Here is a 26,816-nt window from a genome sequence, read left to right as displayed (position 1 = left end):
ATGGCTGATTGTGTTGACGGATGGAGGGATGCTGGTGACCTGATGCTGGACGACATCCTCCTGGACAACGTGGCCGTGACGTCCCTAGGAAATATAGGTGGCAATTACACGGAGGAGAAGGTTCGTTCTTCAGTTCCACAGTAGTGTCAACTGTTCCAACAATGAACACAATTATCCAGTGAACACCAAATTGTCATCACATATTTTCAGGGCTCCAGCTTAACTTCAGAAGCTGCACATATTAAATGGATATGGTACGATTTTCGGGCACAGTTAAAACAAAGTGTGTCTTTCAGTTCCACATTAGTGTAAACTGTCTAAACAATTGACACAATTGTTTTGTAAACACTAAGGCCAAATGTCAGCACTTTTGTTGAGGGATCCCTATATACAATTTCCATTCATAGCCATTTTTAAAACTCATCTTAGTGACAATTCCATGACATGGACGAAAAATATGTACCGGGCTAAATAATGAAAAACATCCCCTTTGGTAATCAAGTTATAAAACCATAATTATATCTTGCTCTTAAGGCACATTTTGAATGGAATTGGTACGATTTTCGGGCACATGGTGTGCCCTGAGTGCACTTGGTATATTTCTATTTTTCAAGTATGAATTCGGGGTATGAAGCTGCACAAATCTGTTCTGTATTCAAAAACACCATTTTTCTTTGTTCTTAGATCACCTCCTCGGTTTATACGTTGATGTGGGAGAAAGATTCGAGAAAACTGCAACAGGTATCACGGACTGCTACTGAGGACGCCATTACACGGGTCTTCCCGAACACAGGACATGGACTGAATGGTAGAGTCTTAAGGGCAGCTGTTCTCAGTGTAAGCACCTCAAGTTCTAACAGACATGACAACTACAGAAACAGGCAAAAATAATGTTTAATACATGACAGTGACATGACACGTGTCCGGGACGATATGAACAAGGATCCCTTTACTTTTGTTCCCTGTACAATCTGTCTGTATGAACCAGGGTAGTAGTACTATTAGTTCCCCCACAACCACACTTTTTCGTTCTGAATGGTTTCAGATTTCATTCGTGACGTGTCATAATGTATGGCACTTATCTAGAGCTATGCTTATCCCTTATAAGTTTTAGCAAATACCAATGATCCATCGTACACTTTTCGTTCTGAATGGTTTCAGATTTCATTCGTGACGTTTCATAATGTATGGCACTTATCTAGAGGTATACTTAGCCCTCATAAGTTTTAGCAAATATGAATGATCCATAGTCTCATTAGGAATGACAATGTAAATTCAGATTTATAACGTTATCTGCTCCCCGTGAGTGCAGAATTGAAGTGAATGAATATAATTCACATCAACACGCGAGCTTACCAAGCGAATCACTATATGATCTGGAATGTAAATGCAATCGTAAAAACGAAAATGGATTTATTCGGGAATTTATAGCCAAAATGTAGCATAGTTATTTATCGACTATTAATCGATACAGTGTTACTTAGTCTCTTATATAACATATACAGAACTGTAATCAAAATTCATGAATAACCTTAATTGCTGGATCGAGGAAATTTTCATGCAAGCTCGTAAATTAAGTCTCGACTAACGTCACGAAGCGATATTTTCATGTACATGCAATGCCACTCCTCGCTGACAAAAAGTTCCGAATTTCTGCATTACATGCAAGCATACTAAATATAATTATTCAACAAACGTTTCATTCTTGAGTGGAATATTAGGCATTTTCTTTGCTGGATCAATGAATAAAGTAAGAAGTACGTACACAAAATGAAATCATCTATTTAATACATGAATTTCGCCGTACTTTCCATTATATCCAAGAATCAAAGTTACGCGAGAGTACAAATTTATTCTGCATGAGGAATATAATCTTTTCACGGAAAAAAAAAAAGAGAAAAGTTTATCATATTATTTGAAAAGACTATAGTATGAATCTCTCGCGCGGTGATCAACGCATTCAACATCGTTAACACAACTTCTTTGAGTGGCATTTAGAAGTTGGGAAGTACAATAAAGAACAAACTTTATGGATAAAAACGGTACAAGAATCTGTATCGAAACATCGCACTCACGAATAAAAAGAAGCTGTTATCCTTAAAGTTAGTTTTATATTGAACTTTTGCCAAGCTGACTGTGTTGTTTTGGGGTGGTTTTTTTTTTTTGTTTTGTTTTTCTTCGCTATGTTCCATTTCAAGAAAGTCTCCGCTACACTCAGTCGCGAGCGAGCATCAATGGATACGAAACTACAACATTATCACATTATCCCACGAACTATAAGTCAGAGCTGATATAAGTGAAATAAAGATATTAGGCATACTTTTAATGATAATATAATCTAATCTTAATAACTGTAGGGAACTTTAGACTATGGTCATACATATCCATACGTCCGTATCTTCAAGTTCAACATGGCGACGACGTCATTTCTCTCCTGGTGGTTTGCCATTGTTTTGTTGACAACTGTAGCTACTGAACTGAAGCGATGTGATTTCATTTCTACAACATTCATGCAGTGTAATTATGTACGACCATGTGATGTTTTCGCACAAGACAAAGTCTTTCCTGAAATCAAACGACTAGAAGGAGACAATTGGCCAATGAAATCAACAACCATCGATGGAAACATGTTTCCAAATTTGCACTTTGTGCAGCTGACTGGCAGTGCCATAACATGTGAGATGGTGACCTATCCCAGGAAGACCAGATTACGAATCGGTGGTAGCGATTGCCCAAATCAGGTACTCTGTTGTTTTTTGGGTTTTTTTATCATTGAGATTAAATATCAATTGTTATTAAGGATACAACATGTCATTTACAATACTTGTAAATGTTACCAATTACAAAGTAATATTGGCTAAGAAAATATTTAGAATTATGAGTTCCTATTACAATAATTAACAAACATGTTGGGTTTTGTTTTTGTTTTTGTTGTTGTTGTTTTTAAATATTTTTTTTATTTTATTTTATGCAGTCAACTTACACATTACCCATCAACTTTTTTCATCTGTAAGTTTATAATAAATTCATTAATAAATACATAATAAGTTAACATAGAATTGTGTTCATAATATTTGCAATGTTGTAATTTTATAATGATTGAAAGTAATATTGGCAAACAAATTATTGAGAACTATGACTTCTTGGTGCTAAATTATAACATTTGTTTCAGACAATGAAAATGACTCAATCAACATCAACTACCCCTGAGAACTTCCACAAAACCACTACTTCAACCACCACTCCAACCACTACCCCTAACAACTACCACCACCACTCACATCAATACATTCCAGGGTAATTTTTGTTGTTGTTGTTTTTGTTTGTTTGTTGTTGTTTTTAATGTTTAGGGTTTTGTTTAAGATTTTTTTTTCTTCTTTTTTCATGTCATATTATCATTTCCCTTTCTAAGAAGATTTTAAACATCTTCTTTGTTTATATGTTCTCTATAAACTACTCTATACTTCTATCACACAGAGAGAACTACTACAACATCAACTACCGCAAGTACCACGCAGACCACTACCACAAGTACCAATGACAACCACTACTACACCATCCACCACCGCTCACATCAACACATTCCAGGGTAAATATTCTTAATGTGATATTATCAGTTTAAACATGTTATCTGTTTATATGTTCTCAATTAACTATTCTCTCCTTTTATCACAGAAAGAACTACTACTACTAGTAGTGCTTTGCTGTTGCTACTGCTGCTGCCACTACTACAACTACTACTACTACTACTACTACTACTACTACTACTACTACTACTACTACTACTACTACTACTACTACTACTACTACTCCTACTGCTCCTATCTACTCCTACTACTATTACTACTTCTACTACTACTAATACTACTATGTCTGCTTCATTGCTTAACAATATAACCATTGCTACATCACATACAAGTAAGTCATCAAATATCCTCAATTATCAGATTCCTTGGAAGAAACACATTAATTTTATAACTTACTTGTTGAAGTTTTCATAATTGTTTTGTTGTTAATAATTGTTGTATCATTTATTTATCAATTAAAGACATTTAAGACCACATTATTCTCCTTAAGACAAAACTAACACTTCCTCAAGCTCAGGAACTTCAACCTTTCTTTTTCAATATTGATAACTCAGACAATGAATATTTAGAACCACACATTTACAACCAAATAGGTGATGAAGAATCAGCTAATAATATTAATCCCTGATATTATTCCATGTATGTAATTGTTTTTATCATTTATTCCCTTTCAGTTCTTCCTACTACTGCAACCATTATCCTCTCTGTTCTAATTTCTGTTCTCATTATCATTCTACTAATAATTGGAATTGTTTGGAGAAAGAGGAAACATTCACGGCGTTTAGGAAGATTTGTTTCTGTCATTAGCATCTATTCCTGAAAGTGTTACTGAATTTGATGTGACTGAATTTTCAATGCAAGGCCTGAGGAGAAGATCCATTACTCCTCCTTTAGAAGTGATCTCAAGTCAACCAACTTCATGTTCTTCTGTTAGTGGAGGGGTAAAGCTGGGATTAAGCTCATGTTTAATCAGTGTTTTTCTTTATTTTCATTCCTATGTAACCTTTTAGCATTATTTGTTAATTTCAGATCTCCAACAACACATCCTTATCAGCATATTTGTCGTACTTGGAGTTATGATGGTTAATTGTTTTGTTACTAATATTTGTTATTTCATTTATTCATTAATTACAGATATTTAACACCATGCTAGAGCTAACACATTCACAACCAAATATGTGATAAATAATCAGATAATAATAATATATCATTAATCCCTGATATAACTCTTTGGTTACATTAAAACCATCTATGTACTCATTTTATATTCTTTATATTTTTGCTTGGTTTCAATCATCAGATTATGATTATATATTTAGTGAAAGTGGGTAAGGAGAACTTCTCCTTTGCCAAAAGTGATCTCCAGAAAGCTTATTGTATGTCCTCATTTGGTTGTAATAAGGTGTAAAGCTGATTGATCTTATGTTAATCAGTGTTTGATGTCTTTTTTCTTTTTTTTTTGTCTTTTCTCATACTTATGTACTTAAATTGTTGTTTCAGATATTCAACAACACATCGTTAGCAGCATAGTCGCCTTATTTGGAGTCATATTGGTTTTAATAAAAAACAGAATTATGATGATATTAGATAAAATATTTCTTGTTATTAATAACTTTGTAGACAATGCTTTGGGTAGGATTAATGATGAACCAACTGAAAGAGAAGATAATGAAGTGATTATGCCACGTAGATCTATAAGAATAAGAACTAAACCAAATAGATTACAGTATGACAGATTTTGAGTTCATCTTTATAGTTTCAAAAGAACATTCCACATTTTATGTATCATATCTTTTAACATCATATTTACTGTTCTGAAACTTAAACCTCTTTCTAAACTAATTGCTAGTGTAATTTGTCTTAACAATAAATAAAACAATTTATGCAAACCCAGAGCCAGTTTGTGTGGAAAGAAATATGCCATACCTAATGCTTAGTGTAGTACTATAACAAGTTATTGATTCATTATAATTCATTAGTTGATTATTTGATTGTCCTGGATAATTCGTAATAATACAGTATGTTCTTTGTGTTGTTAAATTATGCTCAGTGTAGTATTATAAGACATTTTTTATTCATCATAATTCATTAGTTGATTATTTGATTGTCCTGGATAATCTGTAAATGATATAGTATGTTCTTTGTGTTGTTAAATTATGCTCAGTGTAGTATTATAAGACATTTTTTGATTCATTTTAATCATAAGTTGATGATTTGATTGTCCTAGATAATTCCTAATAATACAATATTTATTTATTTAGTTTATTAGTTGTTTATTTCATTTGTACTTTATAATCTCTGTATTACATCTGAATGACGTAATTGTTAAATTGATAATATTGACTTTATGTGTTGTTGATATTGTTCTAAATCCTTTGTTTAGTACTCAAATGTACTTATTTAAGACATATCAAAACAATACCTCAAACAAAGCAAGACAAAACAAACTACCTCTCACAACTAAGTATTTATCTTGAATATTACTGCTGATGTTCTGTATTTGATTTTAAGTTGACTATCCATAGAACCTGGTTTTTTTTACTTAACAGATACCTATCTACCTCTTACAACTAATTATTTGTGTTTGCTATTACTGGTGCTGTTTGGATTACGTTTGATGTCATGATTGTCAAATAATAAATTATTGACTTGTATTATTTATATTATTCAACATTATGAATCCTGTGTTAAATATTCAGATATATATACTTATTATTTAAGACATACCAGAAACATTATTATACTTCTAAAGAACAAGAGAGATCACCTTCAAGTCATAATCAAAACTGTGTAGAAAATGTGTTTTAGATGTTGGTTTCATTTGTTCTCTTATATTGAGAGATTTTAAATGTTGTTTCAGGACACAATAAGTCTGTTTTAATGATGATATGTTTTAATCTTTTGTGTTAATACTCAATATACTGTCAACTAATTGTATCTTGATATTACTGCTTAATGTCTGTATTACATTTGAATGATTTGATTATTAAATATTATATTTGTTGATATCCTGTGTTTAGTACTCAAATGTACATATTTAAGACATACCCCCAAGACCTACCTATCACAACTAAGTATTTATCTTTAAAAACCCCAACCCAACAACAACAACAAAACAAACCCCAAACAATCAACTACCTCTCACAACTCATTATTTATATTTGGTATTACTACCAATGTTTGTATATCATTTGAATGCCATGATTGTTGTTACATAATAAAGATTTGAAATAATATGTAGTTGAGTTGTTTATGGTTACTGAGTGTATGTGGTGGTCTAAGTTTTGTTTATGGTTACTACGTGTATGTGGTGGTCTAAGTTTTGTTTATGGTTACTACGTGTATGTGGTGGTCTAAGTTTTGTTTATGGTTACTGCGTGTATGTGGTGGTCTAAGTTTTGATGAAGTCATCCTCCCATTTCTTTCTTCTTCTTTTTTTTCATATATTATTCTTAGTCAGATCACAAGGGAAAAAAGAGTAACTTTATTTAACTGCATTCACTGTTCTCCTTCTATTACCACCACCATGTCTCTCAATGGTTTTCGACCGCCTCCATGGTGTAGTTGGTAAGAGCATCATACCCAAAGACTTGATACTTGTTGGTCCCTGCTTGGCGCTCGGCATTAACGGGTACACCAAGGACGGATCGGCTCGGAGTCAGTATAATGTGTCTGAGTGGGGTATTCGTGCTTCACTGTGGCATGGTATCTTAGTGGGCTAGCACTATAAAACCAGTTTTAGTCTGGGCTAGTACAAGCAGCCGCACACACACACACACACACACACACACACACACACACACACACACACACACAATACACACACACACACACACACACGTCATATGAGCGAAATATTCTCAAGCAGGACGTAAAACCTAATGTCACATCACATCACATCAATGGTTTTCAGTGTGCTAACAAGTACCGAACAATGAACTGATATTTCCTTCTCTGATATACTCAGGTTTAGAATGTGAAGGTAGTTGGGAACATAACACCTATTTGCTATCCCCGTGGAACAATGAAGGATAAAAGGTTTTTGTTGTGTCATGCGTTGATAAAGACATTGAAGCTATCACCTCTCATCACAGCTTGTGTACCCTATCCCCACGTTAGAATTTCATCAAATCAGCTTAAAAGCTGAGAGCTTAATCTATTTCAAATAAGAATACCTTTCCTCAAAATATTTGATGGTATATATAAGTTGAATACATAACCTCAGATTATCATGATTTGTAAATATAGTCGTAAATGTCTTATCAGAAATGTGGCGACACTCTCTGGGGGGTATGTAGAACTTATAACCCACACCCAAATTCCACAAGAGGATTTTCACTATCCAAACAAATTAAATACCAATAATGAATATTTGATAATGGAATAATTAACCCCTTCATCTGTTGGGAATTATCTTATATAATGTGAATCCCAACAGTTAAAGGGTTAAGTGTAAAACTGTATAAATGCTGTGGAAACCGAGCATATCATTCGTCAAAGCACCACAGCAAAGTTGAGACAAAAATGGAACCAATAGCATCGGGAAGTGGCATGACCCTGCCTAAAAAGAGGAAATTCAACGACGATGATGGATTTTCAACAGACGATAGTGATGAAACTATTCACTATCTCCCTTCGTCATCAGACGAAGGTGACGATGAATGCTTAATTCTAAAATCGACAACTGGCACTGACAAAAAAGAAATCTTAGTGCAAAACACCATATCCCTCAGGGTAGGTGTCACTTTGCATACAGCTTCAAGAAAGAGATACGCAGTTATCTCTAAACTGAACGCACTTGGGGAAACAGATTATCTATACCTCAACAAAGACGCTGCCACTCAGGTAAGACCATTTTTCTAAATTACATTTAATGGCATGTAAGTACGCATTTTGAATTATCCATTTTCTTTCAAATAAGATCACTTGTTTTTTAGGACAACAAATTATCAATATGTTAACCACAATATGTGTTTCGAGTGTAATGGTAAATTGAAAAATTATTCACTTTCAAAAATAAGATTACTTGCATCTTGGCAGTAAAACACACGTTTTCATATACGAAATTTTCCCAACTAAAGTAAACATTACTTAAACATGTATCTAACAGTTTCTCTCTGATCTCTGAAACGATTCCAATATTGATACATTTTGGCATTGTAACACGAAAATCCTTCTCAAGCAGTTGAGAGTTTCTGAGATGACAAACCCATCTCATATTATGGAGGTAGTGAGTGAGTTTAGTTTTACGCCGCTTTCAGCAGCATTCCAGCACTATCTCGTTGCGGACACCAGAAATATCCTTCACGCATTATTCAGAGAATAAAGATTAATTGGTAAAATTGGTGGGTGTTTAATCAATGCATGTATATTTATTTACCATGTTGTTATTGTTATTCAATATGTGTTATCCTAATTATCATTTGTGTTTAAACATAATATGGCATGTATGAAGAATATTGTTTAAGATTTAAAGATATCAGATTTTATTTATTTATTTATTCATTGTTTAATTATTTATCATTTTAGCTGGTGAAGAAAGTTTCCAAGATTAAGGCTATTCACGCTGAGGTAGAGAGGCGCTACCGACACAAGGACGCAATTACAAAAGCGGCAGTATGGAGTTTCAATCCAGCGGGGATACAAGATCACCTTCAACAAAAGCGTGAATACTGGTATTGTAACTTACAGCGTTTCGTTTCCAGAAAATACAATACCCATGAGGCACAATCAAGTTGGGCTTCCCCCAATTGATTTGTACAAAGCGTTGACAGTGCTCAAGGATCTGATGAAATGTTGAGCTGATGATGTCAACGTCGACGATGAAGATTTTCTCTTATTCCGGTAAAGATCGCAAGCACCTATGTGATAGATGCGGAATAATATATTTACGCTATACCCGTCACTATTGTAATCAACATAATCAGAACAATTATACCACCAAGATAAAACATTTAATTAACCTAAGAAAAAAAACCCGATTAATTGGTAGGGAACTATGTGAGGACTGTGGTAACATTTATTCAAGAAAATATACACACCATTGTGCACAAAATGTTTATAATTGTGTATGTGGGTATGAGGGTAAGTGTAGAATTCTGTATCTGATACATGATCGCAAATGTAAAATTAGAAAGAGGTATACTTGTACTGAGTGTAACACAAAGTTTTATAACCGCACTTTGTTTAATAATCACATTAAGGTTTGTGAAATTTACATGAAGAAGAAGAAACAAAATTGTAAAAAGTGTTCGAAATCATTTCATACTTTAAAAAGTTTATGTTTACATCAACGAACTTGTCATAACAAAAAGTTATCTATTGCTTACAAGTGCAGGAAATGTGATAAAAGATTTCCTTAACAAAAACTTTTAACTGTTCATCAAATACTTAATCACAATCAATATGGTGGTAGTGGATCTACACAGGACGAACCTTGGATCAATGATATCAGTAAACCATGGAATAATGAAGATGGTGAGTTAATAGATGAACCTTTAAAAGAAACATATGAAACTTATAAATCAATAATTTTGAAACCTCACGATGATTTCAATGTAAAGAAAATGGTTCGAAAATTTAATTTCCCTTTAGGCGGAAGTGATATTAATGAGATAAACTTCGAATCACAATTGAAGTATATTTATCAACAGGAAAAGCAATCCTTTAAACTAAATTTATCATTTGGCATTATTTTGCAAAACTTGGATACAGGTCAATACCGTTACTTCATTCCATACCATAATGCTGATTTATTTGACAAACCTCTTTTTGATCCTAAATTTACAAAGCCTAAAACGAATCCTTAAGAAAATAGAAGATAAGAATATTGAAGATTACATAATGTTACAAAGACCAAATACTAAATGGAAAGCTGTTTTAGTTACAAATATTGTGTACACAATATATCGTACCTCTTATACGTTAGGGAATGGGAATGAGCATACGCCACCATGGTTAAAAAACAAAAAGAACCTAATTACTTTTGGTGATAAGTCAGATAATTTGTGTGCTTTTAGATGTTTAGCATATCACAGGAAAAAACAAATACTTTTGGGGAAAAAGAAAAGAAAAAGTAATGGATTAATGAGATTAGAAAAAGAAACTAAGTTTCTTTTTTTTAAATGGTATAAGGCAAAATTTGGAAAACAAAATGAAAAGAAATCTTGTAAATGGAAAATAAAACAATTTCAAGGATTATCAATTCCGGACGATGTACCTTCTTTTGAACGAGTGTTTGGAATTAATGTTAATGTGTTTTTTTTACAATTCAGATGAAGATAATTGTACACCTTTATACCTTTCTACTAAAACTGACGGATATCGTTCCACACTGAATATGAATTGTTTTGATAATCATCTGAGTTATATAACTAATTTAGCTGGTTTCACTAAAAGATATAAGTGTAGATGCTGTGATATGCTTTTTCCCAAACCCTACAGATTGAAAAGACATGAAAAAAGTGAATGCTTTAGGAAAACTAAATTTAAATACCCTGGAGGATACTTTAAACCAATCAAGAATGTTTTGAAGAATTATTTGAATTAACTGATGTTGAAGTTCCTCCTAACCTCAAACTGTATGATTGGTTCATAATGTATGATTTTGAAGCTATGTTGGAAGTTATCCCAAATATTGATGTTATAAATAGTGAAAAGCAATCATGGACACATAAACACATACCAGTGTCTGTAAGCATATGTAGTAATGTTCCAGGTTACACTCAGCCTAAATGCATTATTCATGAGAATACAGAATTATTATTGAAAGAGATGGTGGGATATATGTCTGAAATTAGCATTTGTGCAAATCAGCGTACAAAGGAAAAATTATCAAATGTTTCTACACAACTAGATATTCAATTAGAATATTGAAGAAACATTCCATTGGTGATAACAACAATGCAGATTGTGACACTGGACGTGTGAATGTTCAAGATGGACAGAGTTATTGTGACAATGATATCGTCATCGACGATGACGTTGATTATGATGCAGATGAACTACCATCTGCAGCGATGATAAACAGACTTTCAAAGCCAAATGTTTATCATAGTGCCTTACAAACACTGTGTGAGACTAATCACTTGAATGTGAGTTATAACGACTGGGAAGATTTGGAAGACAGTGACTTTGAGGAAGATTTGACTCATAATTCTTCCGAACAAGAAAAGGATATCTTATCTATTTCTTCAGTTTCAGCTAAACTTTTTTATAATCAATTGTTATCATTGCAGAAAAAATTAGATACTTATGTTAGTCAGATACCAGTGATCGGATTCAATTCATCAAAGTATGATTTGAATTTAGTGAAAGCACGTTTAGCTCACTCCCTTGGTTTGGTTGAATCTAACAAGACTAGTTTTGTTGTAAAAAAAAATAATCAATATCTATGCATTGCTAACTCTCAGTTTAAGTTTTAGATCTTTCTCAGTATCTTCCTCCTGGTACTAGTTATGCGGATTTCTTATTAAGTTTTGGTGTTTCTCAGAAAAAGGATTCTTTTGTTATGAATATTTTACAGATATTGATGTTTTAAAAGAGAAACAACTACCACCTATTGAAGCTTTTTGGTCAAATCTCAAACAATGTAATACTTTAGAAGACCCTTGTAGATCACAGTATCTTAAGAAATGTACAGATAATCCTGATAAGGATTCTAGTGAGATTTTATCTATGATGAAATTACGTGAGATACCCAAATCTAAAGAAGAAAATTATAAATACTTAAAAGACATATGGCAGTCAGAGCGAATATCATCTCTAAAAGACTTTCTTATATGGTACAATAATCTAGATGTTTTGCCAGGAATTGAAGGTGTTTCTAAACTTAAAGATTTCTACTGGACTAAACTGCATATTGATATTTTTAAAGAGGCTATATCTGTGCCAGGCATTGCAAGGAAGTTATTGTTTAACTGTGCCCATGAAAACAATTCCAGCTTTTCATTATTCAACGAAGGAAATAAATCTTTATATCATGCAGTAAAGCAAGGAGTGGTTGGGGTCCATCCATTATTTTCACAAGGTATCATAAAGCAGGAGAAACTCATTTACGAGGTAACCCTAACAAATCATGCAAATCATGTGTTGGATATGATGCGAATGCATTGTATCTCAATTGCATAGCACAGGAGATGCCTGTATCATACTATGTGAGATGGTTGCCAGATGAAACAAAAAAAAAAAAATCAATTTTTAAAAGATATCAATCGGAAACATATACTGCGGCTTACGACTGGTTAGATTGGCTATCATTCAAGAAAAATATGACTATACACCATAAACTAAATAACCAAGGTAAAGAGAAAGCAATTGGACCATATTTTGTAGATGGTTATAGTAGAGAGAAAAAGTGTTGCTTCGAATTTTATGGATGTTATTTTCATGGTTGTCAAAAACCTAATTGTTCACAAAAAAAGAAACAAACAATTGGTGGTGATAAAGAATATCAAAGATATAAGAGGACTATGGAGAGAGAAACTTTTATCAGATCTCAAGGGTATGACATCCTGGTTATTTGGGAATGTGAATTCCGTATTTTACGAGGGACAACTGAATTTCAAGACTTTCTCTTGCAAAGGCAATATCCATTCTCACGTAAATATCATCAGAGTTCAGTAACTGAAGCAAATATATTAGAGGGGGTGTTGGATGACTCTCTGTTTGGTTTGGTTGAAGTTGACATAGCAGTGCCGGATCCATTGTATGATCAATTTGCAGAAATGTCACCCTTATTTGTTACCACTAAAGTACCTTATGAGGTAATTGGTCAGCACATGCAAAATCATTCAGAATCACGCAATATGAAGAAAGATGTCAGGACTTTACTAGTAGGTGGGATGAAAGCACGACATTTATTGTTGGCTACTCCTCTTCTAAAATGGTATTTATTGCATGGTTTACATGTTACGAAAGTTCATCAAGTAGTAGAATATGGAAGGAAGAAATGTTTCCTTGACTTTGCAGAAAAGGTAACACAAGCCCGTCGGTTAGGGATGCTAATCCTGATTTTGCTGTTATGGGGAAGTTTTCAAATTAATTGGAAATTCAGCGTATGGGTCTATGCTACTGAATCAAGAAGCTCACAAAAATGTATTTATCTTCATGGGGTTGATAAAGCAAAAATAAAAGTAAATTCTCCAACATTCGTATCAATATGTGAACTGGAAGACGATGATTATGAGCTGCAAACGGCAAAGAAAACTATCAAACTTTCACTTCCAAATGTTCTTGGTTTTTTCATTTTACAGTATGCTAAGAAACGCATGTTGGAATTTTATTATGACTTCCTTGATGTTTTTGTTGATAGATCTGATTTTGAGTGTCTACAGATGGATACTGATAGTTTATATTTTGCAATAAGTGGTAGAACCTTATCTGATATCATAAAGAAAGATAAGAAAGATGAATTTGATCATATGTTAATGGGGTTTTGTGATAGAGATAACATTGAATCTGATGCTGTGAATCACTTCTTCCCCAGAGAATGTTGCTCTTTCCACGCCTTGAGGGATAAAAGGACACCGGGTCTTTTCAAGTTGGAAAGCCAAGGTTTTGAGATGATCTCGCTCAATTCAAAGACTTACGTCTTATCTAAAAGTAAAGATTGTAGTGATGACAATTTGAAAGTAAGTTCTAAAGGTCTCAGCAAGAGAGGACTGAAGAACGTTGTTGAAATGTACAAAGATGTATTATTTAGAAAAGAGAGCAAATCTTCTATCAATCATGGGTTTCGAGCACACAACAATCATGTTTATAGTTACAGACAAGAACGTTGGGGGTTGCTACTTCTATTGCAAAAGAGAAGTCCAAGATGATGGTATTTCAACCAAACCTCTGAGGTTAGTACTGAAACCTGTTGTAAAATAGACGGAAATGTAACTGTTTGCATTGAATTTATTACAATTGATATGTATATTGTTAATGTCATAATCACAAACATATATTCAATGTAATAAAGAAAATTATATGTACAGAATTTATTGTTGTTGTTGTTTTTTATAATAATAATATATTAACAATAATACTACCTCTAATACTGACTGACTGACTGAGTTTGGTTTTACGCCGCTTTTAGCAATATTCCAACAACATCACGGCGGGGACACGAGAAATGGGCTTCACACATTGTGCCTATGTGGGGATTCGAACCCGGTCTTCGGCGTGACGCGCCAACGCTTTAACCATTAGGCAATCCCACCGCCCTAGTAATACCTCTAATATCTACACCACTGTAAAGGTGTTACATGCTTTGATTGAATTCTCCTTTCTGTGACATCTTTGATCCTTTCACCCGTGGATTAGTCTCTGATTTTGCATTTGTTCGGTTGCATTTAACTTCTAAATCTGTCTGGTTTCTGGAAGATAACTCAGCGTTAATATCATCATCTTCAGCTTGAGGTGTGTTGAATGGCGTCGTTTCAGAAGTTTCATTAATTGTGTCTGTAGTGTCCTCACTTGTTATTCTGCAGGATAGTAAATGTTCATACTTCTTCTTCGAACAAGAACTAGTTCCTCTGCTATTATTTTCCTCTTCATTGCCATCGCTATCTTCTAAAACTGATATTGCTTCATTTATGAGGCAAGGTAGTATAGAACGAATTGATAGTATTAATGTTTTGGTATGAACACGTCCGACTCTTCTGTCTGCAATCATTCTAATGACATTTTTCTTCGTAGAAAGTTTCTTTTTTAGACTCGATGCAATAGTAATATTTCCCATCAAAACATTTAAAATTACCTCACACACAGCATCCATTTGCTGATTGGTTATAGTTTGTAAAATAGCCTTCCTTTGAACATCTGAAGTTGTTTCCGATAGTATCCGTAGGAATGACATACAGTTTAACACATTTTCCATTATTTATTCGACTATTAGTATCGTTATACTGACGAAGACGATGGTTGATAAATAGTGAGAAGTTCACCCGGAAATATATTGGTCCTCAACTGATATTTTGTATCTCCGTGTGGACTTAAATCAATATACAGATAACCATATGGTTGGCTTTCCACAGCTTTCACATATGCATCCATGAAATAGTTACCTAATCCCGGTAGTATTTGACGTCCAATCATCTGTACTTGCATGTGATCTCTTGTTCTTTAGGAGTATAATAACATGAGAATTCAGAGCTATAACTCGAGCATATTTGCCATAAACATTAGCATAAATACTTTGACTAATTAAGCAAACTGATATATTCAAATGATGGCTTGTAGCAGTGAATACTTTACACATATGTTGATTAGATACGACATCATCAATCAAATCATCAATAACCAACAAACTATGATCATTTTGATTTCCTGAAAGTTCAATGAGTTTTTTTTCAGAAGGTATTCCTTTATGGAATTCGACAAACAACTCGCGCGAATTATTATTCCTCTCAATTTCTTCATACAAAGGTTGCCAGACAGAATATGCATACAGGACTTTCTGAAATGGTTTTGTAAACATAGAATTGGCATTATCAATTAATCTTTTAGTAAACATAGATTTACCTGATTGTGAACATCCTGCTATGTAAATAGTACTTGGACTTGGAATTAACAAAACAGGTGATATATCATTCGACATTATACAATCAGAATTGAGAATCAAACCTTAATGATATAGTATCAAGTTAGACAGGATATGCACAGTATACCTCACGAGAAGAACTGAGACATTCTGGATATCTTTTCAATATATAATCAAAAACATATACATCATTTACATTTTTATCCTCTTTGTCGAATCGATTAATAATTTCATCCATTGAATATCCTCTTAGACGAAACATTAAGTAAAATAATACATATTGACCACACACATTGGAATGAAAACTTTGTAATTGATACTCATTAAATCTGATTCTATAATCTCTGTGTTTTATGTTCAACAAGAAAGAGTAAATATTCTTTTGAGAATAACTAGTTGATAACATTCCGAAACTATCAAATACTTCCATATTCCTACTGTTTTCATGATAAATAGCTAACCAATGATTTCCAGGTTTTGAAATGGGGTCAGTATTTACGATGTATGCTTCTTTCTGCCATGATGATCTTTGGTTTTGCTTAGCAAAATACCTCAACAATTGATCCGATGCAAACACTCCTACAACATATTGTCGAAGAATATGATCACACTGTACAGCACAATTCAATTGGTCCGTATTCATGTTGATGCAGTCGTTGATTCTGTTAATGGTGATGTTGCTGCTATCGCTCCACTGACATATTGGGAGCACAGTCCATTAGTCCTAAACTATAACACTTCTAGCTTTATCGATCTCAAAATATCCAGGAAATTCTCCATAAATTATACAGTTTGTTGTCTCTGTTAAAGCTGTTCCGAACTGAGCTTCTAATCTCAGGTTACCTTGTTTTTGTAATGTAAGATATGAAGTTTCATGATGACAACTGAACAATGGTTCCAACTGAAAAGTGTACAATGCATATCCACCAGAAAGTTCATCACGAGTTACATTCAAATTAATGTTATGTTCACTATCCCAGGCCCCTGATGCACGTAACATATTAACAAACAAGGGTATGACAGTTTGACCTGAGGTTTGGTTGTATGTTAACTTCATTGGTCCCGAATCTCCAACGGCTACTCCATCACAGAATAAAGTGATCTGTCTCAAATCAAAATTTGTAAACGAGAAAGGATTTTGTGCAAATCCCCAGCAACTGCTTTTGAATAAACAAATGCAATAATAACTTTACTTGGGCGTGTCCTAGAAAATATTTGGTCCCATGAAAAGCCAACCTGACCTTGGGGGATAGACATCATTTTTATTTCTGTTTTGCAATACATATACTTACAGTTAGTAAGACCAAGAGCTTCGTTATGACCCCAAATTACACCTGGATTTACGGAAACTTTCATTACTTTCAAAACTGCGTCTTCTAATCGAACCATATAATTTTCTGTGTTGTATTTTGACATAAGACAAAAACTTGTCGAGCTTCTGTATAACTTCACTTGAACATCAACCTGGTTTAGAAGATAACGTTTCATCTCGAAAGAGATCATGGTAAATGGGACCCTCCATGTCAAATGTTTTGCTTCCCTGTGTGAACTCCCATCGCTGATAAAGTCCTTTGTTTGCTCCATTCGATCAGGGTCATCCATTGCTTCCCGAGTGTCTTTATAGTACATCTGTGACGTTAATGTGCTTTCTGATGTATCCCTACTGCTGTTCATCATCACGTGAAGCATAGCTCTGTATGGGTAGTGATTACTTGTAGAATTAATCAAACGTCCTTGTATCCATACATCAACTTGTGAAAACAAGCTGTGAAGAAACAGGTTAACAGGTGCACATTCATGGCTACTATCTAAGGATGTTCCATCGGACTTAAGGATTTTGCATTTAATATACAAACTAGATCTTCTTAGATCTAAATATTCCAATGCATTTTGACCACTTATATGAAATTCAATTGGTGATGATTCCGTCAGAGGTGATATTGATCTATATTCTTGTATATAAGATCTTTGTACTGCGGTTTGTGTTGGGGGAAGGGTAAAAAGATCCAGTTCTGATGGTTGAATTTCACTGAAAAATTTTTTGAATCACTCGATAACATTGCCATGTTAATGTTCTTCTTAAAATGTTCTGAAGATGATGATTTAAGAACTGAAGATATCTGGTAATAATGATCTTCCTCTTTTCCCACCAACCGTTTTCTCTTGGCTATTCCCCTACCTGCTTTTTTTTCTTCTTTAGTTTGTTCTTAGGTTGCGTCCCACTTCTTCTCTTACCAATGGTTCTTGGTATACTACCACCTTTCTGCTTCTTTTTTAGTTTTGACCATGGCAGTGTGGGAAACTGAATCCGGATTGCGTACTATTTCAGATTTAGCTTGTTGTACTGCCTGTTCACTAGGGCTCACCATTTTTATATCTGACTGTTGCATCTTGTTATTTTCAACAGAAGGGGGCGTGGTCTCCTTTCGATTGCTTGATGTAATTCCATTTGAAGTGTTCATAGTTGAAATCAACTGTTTTGAGGGAATATGTTCTCCTTTGGCAACGTTAGAATAATATTTCACCCAAAGGTTGGCATTTGGAACATACAAGGATTGTCCTATCTCTGTAGAACTCTGTAACACTGACATTGTAAATTATACCAGGAAAGGGTAACGTTTGAGGTGAAGTGACATTGACACTCTCCTTTTAAGAATGCTGCTGGTTCTCCTTTATGATTAGTTATATATATTCTGATCTCATGTGTAGTTGTATTGATTGAACGACATTTGATATATTGATAATCCTGCAATTCAGCATTCCATGTATTAGGTTTATTAGGATATATTCTTCGAAGTAGTGGTTTGGGTTCACCATCAACAAGAATAGGTTCACAAATTGAACAGTGGATATATAATAAATTATCTGTAATAGTGGTACCTTTCTTCTTTCTGTTTGTCCCTTTGTGCAGATCTTTTAGCATAAAATTCTGTTAATGCTATGCTCCAATAACCTTCCATGACAACGGGATGTCTAAAGTAAGCAATAAAATCATATGGTTTATTATCAGAGAAAAGATTATCATTGCTGTCACTATTTATAATAAGCCTCTGTTCACTCATCTTCAACAATCTCACTTGCATCTATCCATGAATTGAACTTCGACGGGAATCCACTCCACTTAACTAAAGACTGTTTTATTGCATTTCTTCCTCTTCCTTTCCAACGAGTTTTTATGACATGATCAATATGCCAGAGATTGTCATCATCTTTCTTCACTCGTTGCAATTCTCCATTGTAAAAAGTACCATTGATTAATTCAGAGAGCAAATCTTCAATCCTATACACAGGAATTCCAGCTTTCCGAGTTCTGTCAACAACCTTAAATACTTCTTCTGACCACTTTTGTTGATACTCCTTTTCAAAAGTTCTTTTGACAATGACACTCTAACAAGGTCTCCAATCTTAAATTTGTATAACCTAGAGTTTTGATTGTGCACTATGTTTTCTGTGTTGGAATATATCTGTAACCACAGTGCTGCTTGATTTTGTTTAGTTACTTTAGAAGGTGACAACCCAAAAAGAGACCTGTTTGACCTATTATTGTAATTGGAAAGGAGATCTTCAAGAATATCAATATATCTGTAAGATCTTTGTAAGAGAAATATCTAAACATCATATTTCGCAATGTCCGTATGAATCTTTCAGCATAGTTAGCTTTTACATCTGAATTTTGTGTGGTAAAATATTTTACATGTTGTTGTTTTAGATATTTTTCATGAGATGGTTATTAAATTCATGTCCTTTGTCTGAACGTATAGCCATTGGTTTCTTTTCAACTGAATCCAGTATACTTTTCAAAGCATGAAGAACGGTTTTACTATTTTTGTTTGATAGTGGGCGAACCCAAGCATATCTGGAAAAGCAATCAATAACCACTAATAAAAGGTTACATTGTTATTATATTTTGCAATGTTAGTAACATCACACAAATCAACATCAAACTGAGCAAATAAACCACTTGTTATGACTCTGTTTCTTGGGAACCGTCTTCTCACTGGTCTGTGTAAAGTATACACATCTTGGGATTGTAACCAACGTTTAGTCTTTGCTCTGGATATTCCGAAATGTTTAACGTTAGAGTACAACTTATCTAATCCACTGAAAGCTCCAGGTTCCTTTGATTGTAATATTTTGATTGCAGAATCTTTTCCTGCTCTGCATCGCTCAGTGACATGATTTTATCTTGTCAGTATTTCCCTCACAGAACGACATACTTCCTCAGTCCACGACTCTGTTTTCAACGCTGTGTTTCTATAATCCAGACACTGATATTTAAGAAGGTAAATGGATGGTATTTTAGACACACACGATAAAGATGTCACATATTTCCGCCATCGATGAATAACATCTGTTTCATCTACACAGTAAAGACTATGTTTGATGATTTCTTCTGAACACTTTTGTTTGTTAATAATAGTTTCTGTAACAGTCATAACATAAGCATGAACCAACAATTCTTCAAGGATATGACATATTTCAGAACTTTCAATTTCATCTATAACCACATTGTTGAAATTCATGATTATTGAAAGATTGAAGTTGTTTGGGTTTGTTGTTTTTACTTAACTGATTGTCAACGTCACGCAAGTTACCAAATACGCCACACAAGTATAATTACCTTCAAAACATTTCAACGTTTACATAAGCTCTTTAAATAACCTCTTAAGTAGATTTATAAACATAATCGCGGGAGATTCTACTTGATATGAGTGCAAATAAACTCTTAAGTAGTTTGTAAACATAGTCGTCGGAGTCGTGTGAATGCTACGTGATATGAATACAATAAGGTGGACATTCAAAACTGTGGTTTTAGCGGAACACTATATACTACTCGCTTATCTCTTCATTTTGTTTTATGGATCTATGTTTTGTGGTTATGTCACAATAAGGCTTTTAATCTATGGTAGCGTTTCCTTAGCCAATCAGTTTAGGTGGAAATTTGCCGAGTGCTGCGTCAAACAACATTGCAAACATTATCACCACTACAGTGCTTTTGACACCACACGCATGTCTTCTCTGTTACAGTGGGTCACGTGTGAAAGGAAATTCATCAACGGTACCTTCACCTATTCGGGATTTTGTGTTTATCTTCTCAATCATCTCTCCAGAACCTTTAATTTCAGGTACATATTTCATTATCGTTAAAAATAATCTGTCTGTTTTGTGATTCAAACCATTTGTAATCATTACTTGTCAGATGTCCAGAGCGTCCCAATAAGAACAGTTGGAAACTTTGATTTGGTTGATGTTTCGAGGTGTGTCGACAGCATACCAGTGAATTTCACTGAATTGGTAAATTTCCAAGACTTACATCACGTCGGGATTTCCTCCCAAAGTTAGCAGACACGCCGTTGATCAAACGCTGTGTTAATGAAACTCTTTCTCATCGTTGATTTCCGTCAAATTGTTGTCATCCAAAGTTTCCTATCCATGGTCACCATGGAAATGTATATGAAATATATGACCACTGCATTATATGAGCGACTTGGCAACATAAAGATAAATAATGAAACAATTATTTTCAAATAATGTTTTAGCTTTATACTGAAATTATTAGGAAACTTTCAGCGTGATACAGTCCCGAGGGAGGTAAGGGGCAAGACAGGTTCCATACAACCGCACAATTCTTTTCTTTTTTGATCGAAGTGGACAATTTCTTCTGTTCTTTCAGTTATACATATGTGGAACCAGCGGACCAGTCCTGGGGAATACGGCATCCCAATGGCACATGGGATGGAATAATTAGGATGCTGATTGATGGGGTATTGCTATTTTCGTATATCGTCTAGTTATTTGGACAATATTCAAAGCATGTTATTGTTCCATACGTTTTTTCACGGAAAAGTAAACACATGATATTTTTTCGAATGTTAATTCACTCTCATATTAGTCTAATGTAAGATTATCTGTGGCATAGTTCAACAGAGAGATTAAGCCTTAATTTTCCATGTTTTGATCGTGAGTATACTGTCCGTTTAACACATCATATTTTGTGAATGGTATCACACTGACGTTTCAGTTTATGTTAACCGCAATGTGTAGCATAGGTCAATGGAGACGTTAACCCTTCATGATCCTGCTGGTCGTAAGAGGCGACTAACGGGATCGGGTGGTGAGGCTCGCTGACTTGGTTGAAACATGTCATCGTAGATCGATGCTCGTGATGTTGATCACTGGAATGTCTGGTACAGACTCGATTATATACAGACCACGGCCCAAAGCTGAAATATAGCTGAGTGTGGCTTTAAACAACAAACCAACCAACCCTTCTTTATCCGTGTTTTCAGTACTTTGCCTCTGCATTACCCCTTAAATCCGCTGGAATTTCTGTTCCCGTTAATTAAACTTGAAACGTCCGATCAAATGCCTTTGTCTTTGATTGGTCTTGATTGGCACTTGTAACATTATCAACAGCCCCTCTGGTATCCTGTTTGCACACACCAGCTGCTTCAAGTGAAAATATATACTAAAGTAGTGTCGGAAATATACTGAAAGCCATTAAAAACGCAATTGGTATTTGTTGTCCTAAAACTTACAAAAGTTCTTTTGAAGATTTTTTCCTGCGATACAGAGGATGTAGGGATAAAAGGCTGTTATTCTGGCCCATTTCGAGTTCAAGTCCCGGAGCATTCCTCTCACATGAACTTTGATACTTAAAACTGAACCGACCGCCTCCGTGGTGTAGTGGTTAGAGCGTCCGCCCGGAGAGCGGAAGGTCGCGGGTTCGATCCCCGACCGCGTCATACCAAAAGACGTTAAAATATGGTACTTGTTGGTCCCCGCCTGGCGCTCGGCATTAATGGGTACAACAAGGACTGGTCGGCTCGGAGTCAGTATAATGTGTCTGAGTGGGGTATTCATGCTTCACTGCAGCATGGTATCTCAGTGAGCTAGCACTATAAAACCAGCTTCAGTCTGGGCTAGTACAAGCAGCCGCACATACACGTACACACGCATGCACGTCGTCATATGAGCGAAATATTCTCAAGTACGACGTTAAACCCAATTTCACCTCACCATCACCTAAAACTGAACCTTTGACATTTCTCGTAAACACAACCACATTCAGCGCACGGTGCACGGTGGACACACACCATATTGACTGCAAGTGACCCCTCCTTTGTGTGATGTCGTTGTTGCGTCACTGATGTTGTTGTTGACTGGACATTTTCAGATGAAATTATCCACAGATGTTCACTTAAAACATATCTGCCAGTTAGGTTTATATATGTTGAACTTAGTGTGAGTAAAGAAAGTATGAATGTCAAATTGCATTTTTAATGGCCTTCAGTATAGAATAAAACTGGTTTTAGGCTGTTACTCTGTATCCCTAATATTTACACAATTGCAAATAGCATATGTCGAAATACGCCACATCGGCCTAACTGGGCGGTCAGTGGGATGCGTAATAGGATATCCAGAAAAGCATGTTTACTCGTAAAATCGGGCAAAACTTAGAAAAAATACGAATAGCTGCTGAAAACAATAGATCAGACTATAGATGGCAAGGAGGTCGCTCAGCCAGGTATGACGACGGACCATCGACTCACCTGGCATGAAATGCACGTGCTGCCTACAGGCACAAAGGGTCATCTCAAAGATATTTGCTGCCTTTTCTTGTGTGTTGAATATGTCGCATCTAATGATTAACATCTTACGTGTATTTCTTTCATAAAGTTTATGTTGAGATATGTAAAAGAGTATGATACCCATACAAAAGCATAATCAGTCATCGTATTAAATGTCTCAAAATATATAGGTGGCATGACCACCCGAAGATCGACAGGACTGGATATTATTTGTAAATTGTTATGGCATGCCGTTTACTTCCCCTGAAGGATTATCTTATCTTAGCTGATATATCTATACCCCAGCCCGACCCCAAGCCACCGTCTCCGACACCCATCCTTGTATTGCTTTTGAGACGACCCCTCCTACCTGTTTGTTTTTATAGTAACAGTGAGACTCCATGGTAGCTACATCCTTAATAGTTTCAGTATTAAAGTTATTATTTATTTACCTTAGCTATCGTTTATAGTCTAATTTCAAAATGGGTATTTAAAAAGTGTCCTTTGTAATACAATATCATCGCACACTAATTTGCATAAAGCCATGGTCTGTTCCAAATAAGTCGATTTGGACTTAGAAAAAAACGCATTGCTCATTTCTGCACTAATCTCTCCTGAGTAAACTCCAATTTTTACGTTTCATATCTCCCTACCACTGAGACTACAGTTAGGGCGAACTTAGATGAACACATATTTCACACTTTCACATATTATCTACATAAATTGTAGATGTAAATGTGAAATAACAGTTTTTTTCTATTTCCGACAGTACTTTAGATTAGTATGTCCAGGTCCAATATCCTATCGTTTCCATTCGGTTTGTTCCCTTTCAGTCCCGTCTAGTTGACATAAATGTCAATATGAATGCCTTGACACACTGACTGTGAGTTGTAAAGACGTTATCAAGACAGTCATACTTGCCCCTGAACTCTCACTGAAACATCCAGGAACCATCTTTTCATAAACTTGTTTGCAGAATGCCGACATATCTCCTGTTCCATATGCCCTCTCCTACGAAAGGTCCATGGATCTGACCTTTTCGCATCCAGTCGACAACCTCCACGCTGATTTGATCTACAAGAAACCTGTACACGGTGTGAAGTGGGGTATTCTGCTGCTCTGTTTCCAATGGCAGATATATGCACTGGGCTTTGCTGTGCTGGTTTGGGTTGCTGTTATTTTTCATACATTACAGAAGGCCAGCGAGTGGTTGTTCCCCCATAGAAACAATCTATTTGTATCGAAGACTGCACTCATCTTAGGTGTTCCATTAAAACAGGGTTAGTATGATTTCCTCGCACTTCTGTTTCAACCATTGCATAACTGAACTTATACACAACACGAAAAAGGCAAAACAGATTGAGAAAAAAAATGTCATATAATAACAGAGATAATGATTCATATAGTTTTATTTCGATTGAGGGAATATATACAAACTGTAACTGTACATAAATATACTTAAATGTTTTAGCAAGTCGTCCGTGTGTTGTTCAAACATTCTTAACACATGGGTTAAGTTGCCATTGGAACAATTTGAATAAGCCTTTTATGAGAGAACGAAGACTGAAATATGCATGATAAATCTCTGACTTTCTGGTGTTAGTACAAGTAACAGAACGGGTTAGTATGTTGTGCACAAAGAGAAACATCAGTTGATGAGTCCAATATTGATGAATGTATCTTAATGTCAACGTAAATTATCCTTATTTGGCGTTATTATGATCCGGTTATATATGTTGCAGGTTCGCCTGTATTACCACCAGCAGACTCACATCGTGTCCTGTTCAGTTTCTGGTGGATATTTTGTGTTGTCATCACGTCTGTATATTCCGGTAACCTCATCGCCTATCTAGCCGTCGCCAAAGATGATGTTCCATTCACGGGGATGGGCGATGTTCTGGAAAGTGGGTACAAGTTGGGAGTAGATGCAGGAAGCCTTGAAGAGTCAATGCTGAAGGTATCTGTACTGTTATCAACTTACTTTTACTATATCGTGTTTCTTTCCGCGAATATTTTGAAAGTCCACCTAAACACAGATATTCATATAAACACAGGCTCAGGATGTAGTCGGACTGGTGCAAGGTTGTGTTTTCAGCGGAGTTTAAATACGATTTCGGAATGCTTGTGTTTATTCCGGCCTTTGTCGCTTACGTTTATTGATCTACATGTTATCTTCAGGACGAGAATTAGAGAACTGGTACCTAAAGAATGTGATATTGTTGAACTGTAGTACATTAGGGTGTCGGGAATAGAAATACTATATCAAATATACCTCAATGAAGAGGGAATTTGTGTAAGAAATGTGACGACTTTTTCAGAATTCAAATAACTCGCTTTACAAACGACTATGGCGGAAGATACTAGAACACAGTCCTAAAAATATGACGGCTTCTGAAGATGAAACCTTCAACAACAATCAACTGGAATCTGGTGGATATGCCTTGATAACAAATGTGCATATCATCGAGAAATATATGGCCAAAAGATGTGATATGGTGGCAACCAAAGAGAAATCATTCCAGTCCTATGCGTCACTTCCCCTGCCGAAACAATCTGCCTTGGCCGGATTGTTTGATCCTGAGTAAGTGCCCAGGCTTTCCATCTAAATATTTAAATTTGTGACTAGTGAAATCGAAATAGACTTGATGATGGTTGAAAACTTTGAATACTAAATATTCTCCTTTGCTTGAATATGTTCAGTTCGTTCAAAAGTGTCTATCAGTAATCAGTTCGTTATGTTATGATGATTTTACCTGCGCACGAGTTACAGTCTGCAGAAAGATAATTTGACCAGTACACAAAACAAGGAGACTATTTGTATGAACAGTGTCTCAGAATTAATTTTCGTTTCCCAGAATATTGTCCCTGGTGGAGAAGGGTCTCACAAGATATTGGTTGGATCTTGCAATTTCCAAGAGAAAACAATGTGCGACTGAGAGACAAGACAGAATCCAAAGAGTAGATTTGTTCCTGGTGTTTGTGACGTCCGGAATCGGTATAGCATCAGGAACTGTCGCCTTATTTGTGGAACATGCTATATTTCGATACCACAGAGGAATGGGTCATGCCTAAATGCAGTATGTTGTGTCCCAGGGCTTCAAGGACTAAGAATATTACCTGTATAATCTGTAG

At 35.1% G+C, this 26,816-nt stretch overlaps 1 protein-coding gene across 1 annotated transcript; it reads left to right on the top strand.

Annotated features, from left to right (window-relative positions):
- Nucleotides 1-26,756, top strand: LOC124254120 (glutamate receptor ionotropic, kainate 2-like). Its single transcript, XM_046687996.1, has 5 exons — nt 1-120; nt 24,661-24,964; nt 25,427-25,641; nt 26,003-26,265; nt 26,540-26,756. The coding sequence occupies exons 1-5, from the start codon at nt 1-3 to the stop codon at nt 26,754-26,756; spliced, it is 1,119 nt and encodes a 372-aa protein (XP_046543952.1).
- The last annotated feature ends 60 nt before the right edge of the window (nt 26,757-26,816 follow it).

Source organism: Haliotis rubra, unplaced genomic scaffold (genome assembly GCF_003918875.1).
Source record: "Haliotis rubra isolate DU_JTF1 unplaced genomic scaffold, ASM391887v1 Scf564, whole genome shotgun sequence".
NCBI classification, from domain to species: domain Eukaryota; kingdom Metazoa; phylum Mollusca; class Gastropoda; order Lepetellida; family Haliotidae; genus Haliotis; species Haliotis rubra.
This window is presented reverse-complemented; position numbering and strand designations above follow the sequence as displayed.

Bases quoted from the DNA above. Each gene is read 5' to 3' on its own strand.
- LOC124254120 (XM_046687996.1), top strand. From the start codon at position 1: ATGGCTGATTGTGTTGACGGATGGAGGGATGCTGGTGACCTGATGCTG. The intron at 25,642-26,002 runs GTATCTGTACTG...CGACTTTTTCAG, and splicing joins TTGAAGAGTCAATGCTGAAG to AATTCAAATAACTCGCTTTA. The intron at 26,266-26,539 runs GTAAGTGCCCAG...TTCGTTTCCCAG, and splicing joins GCCGGATTGTTTGATCCTGA to AATATTGTCCCTGGTGGAGA.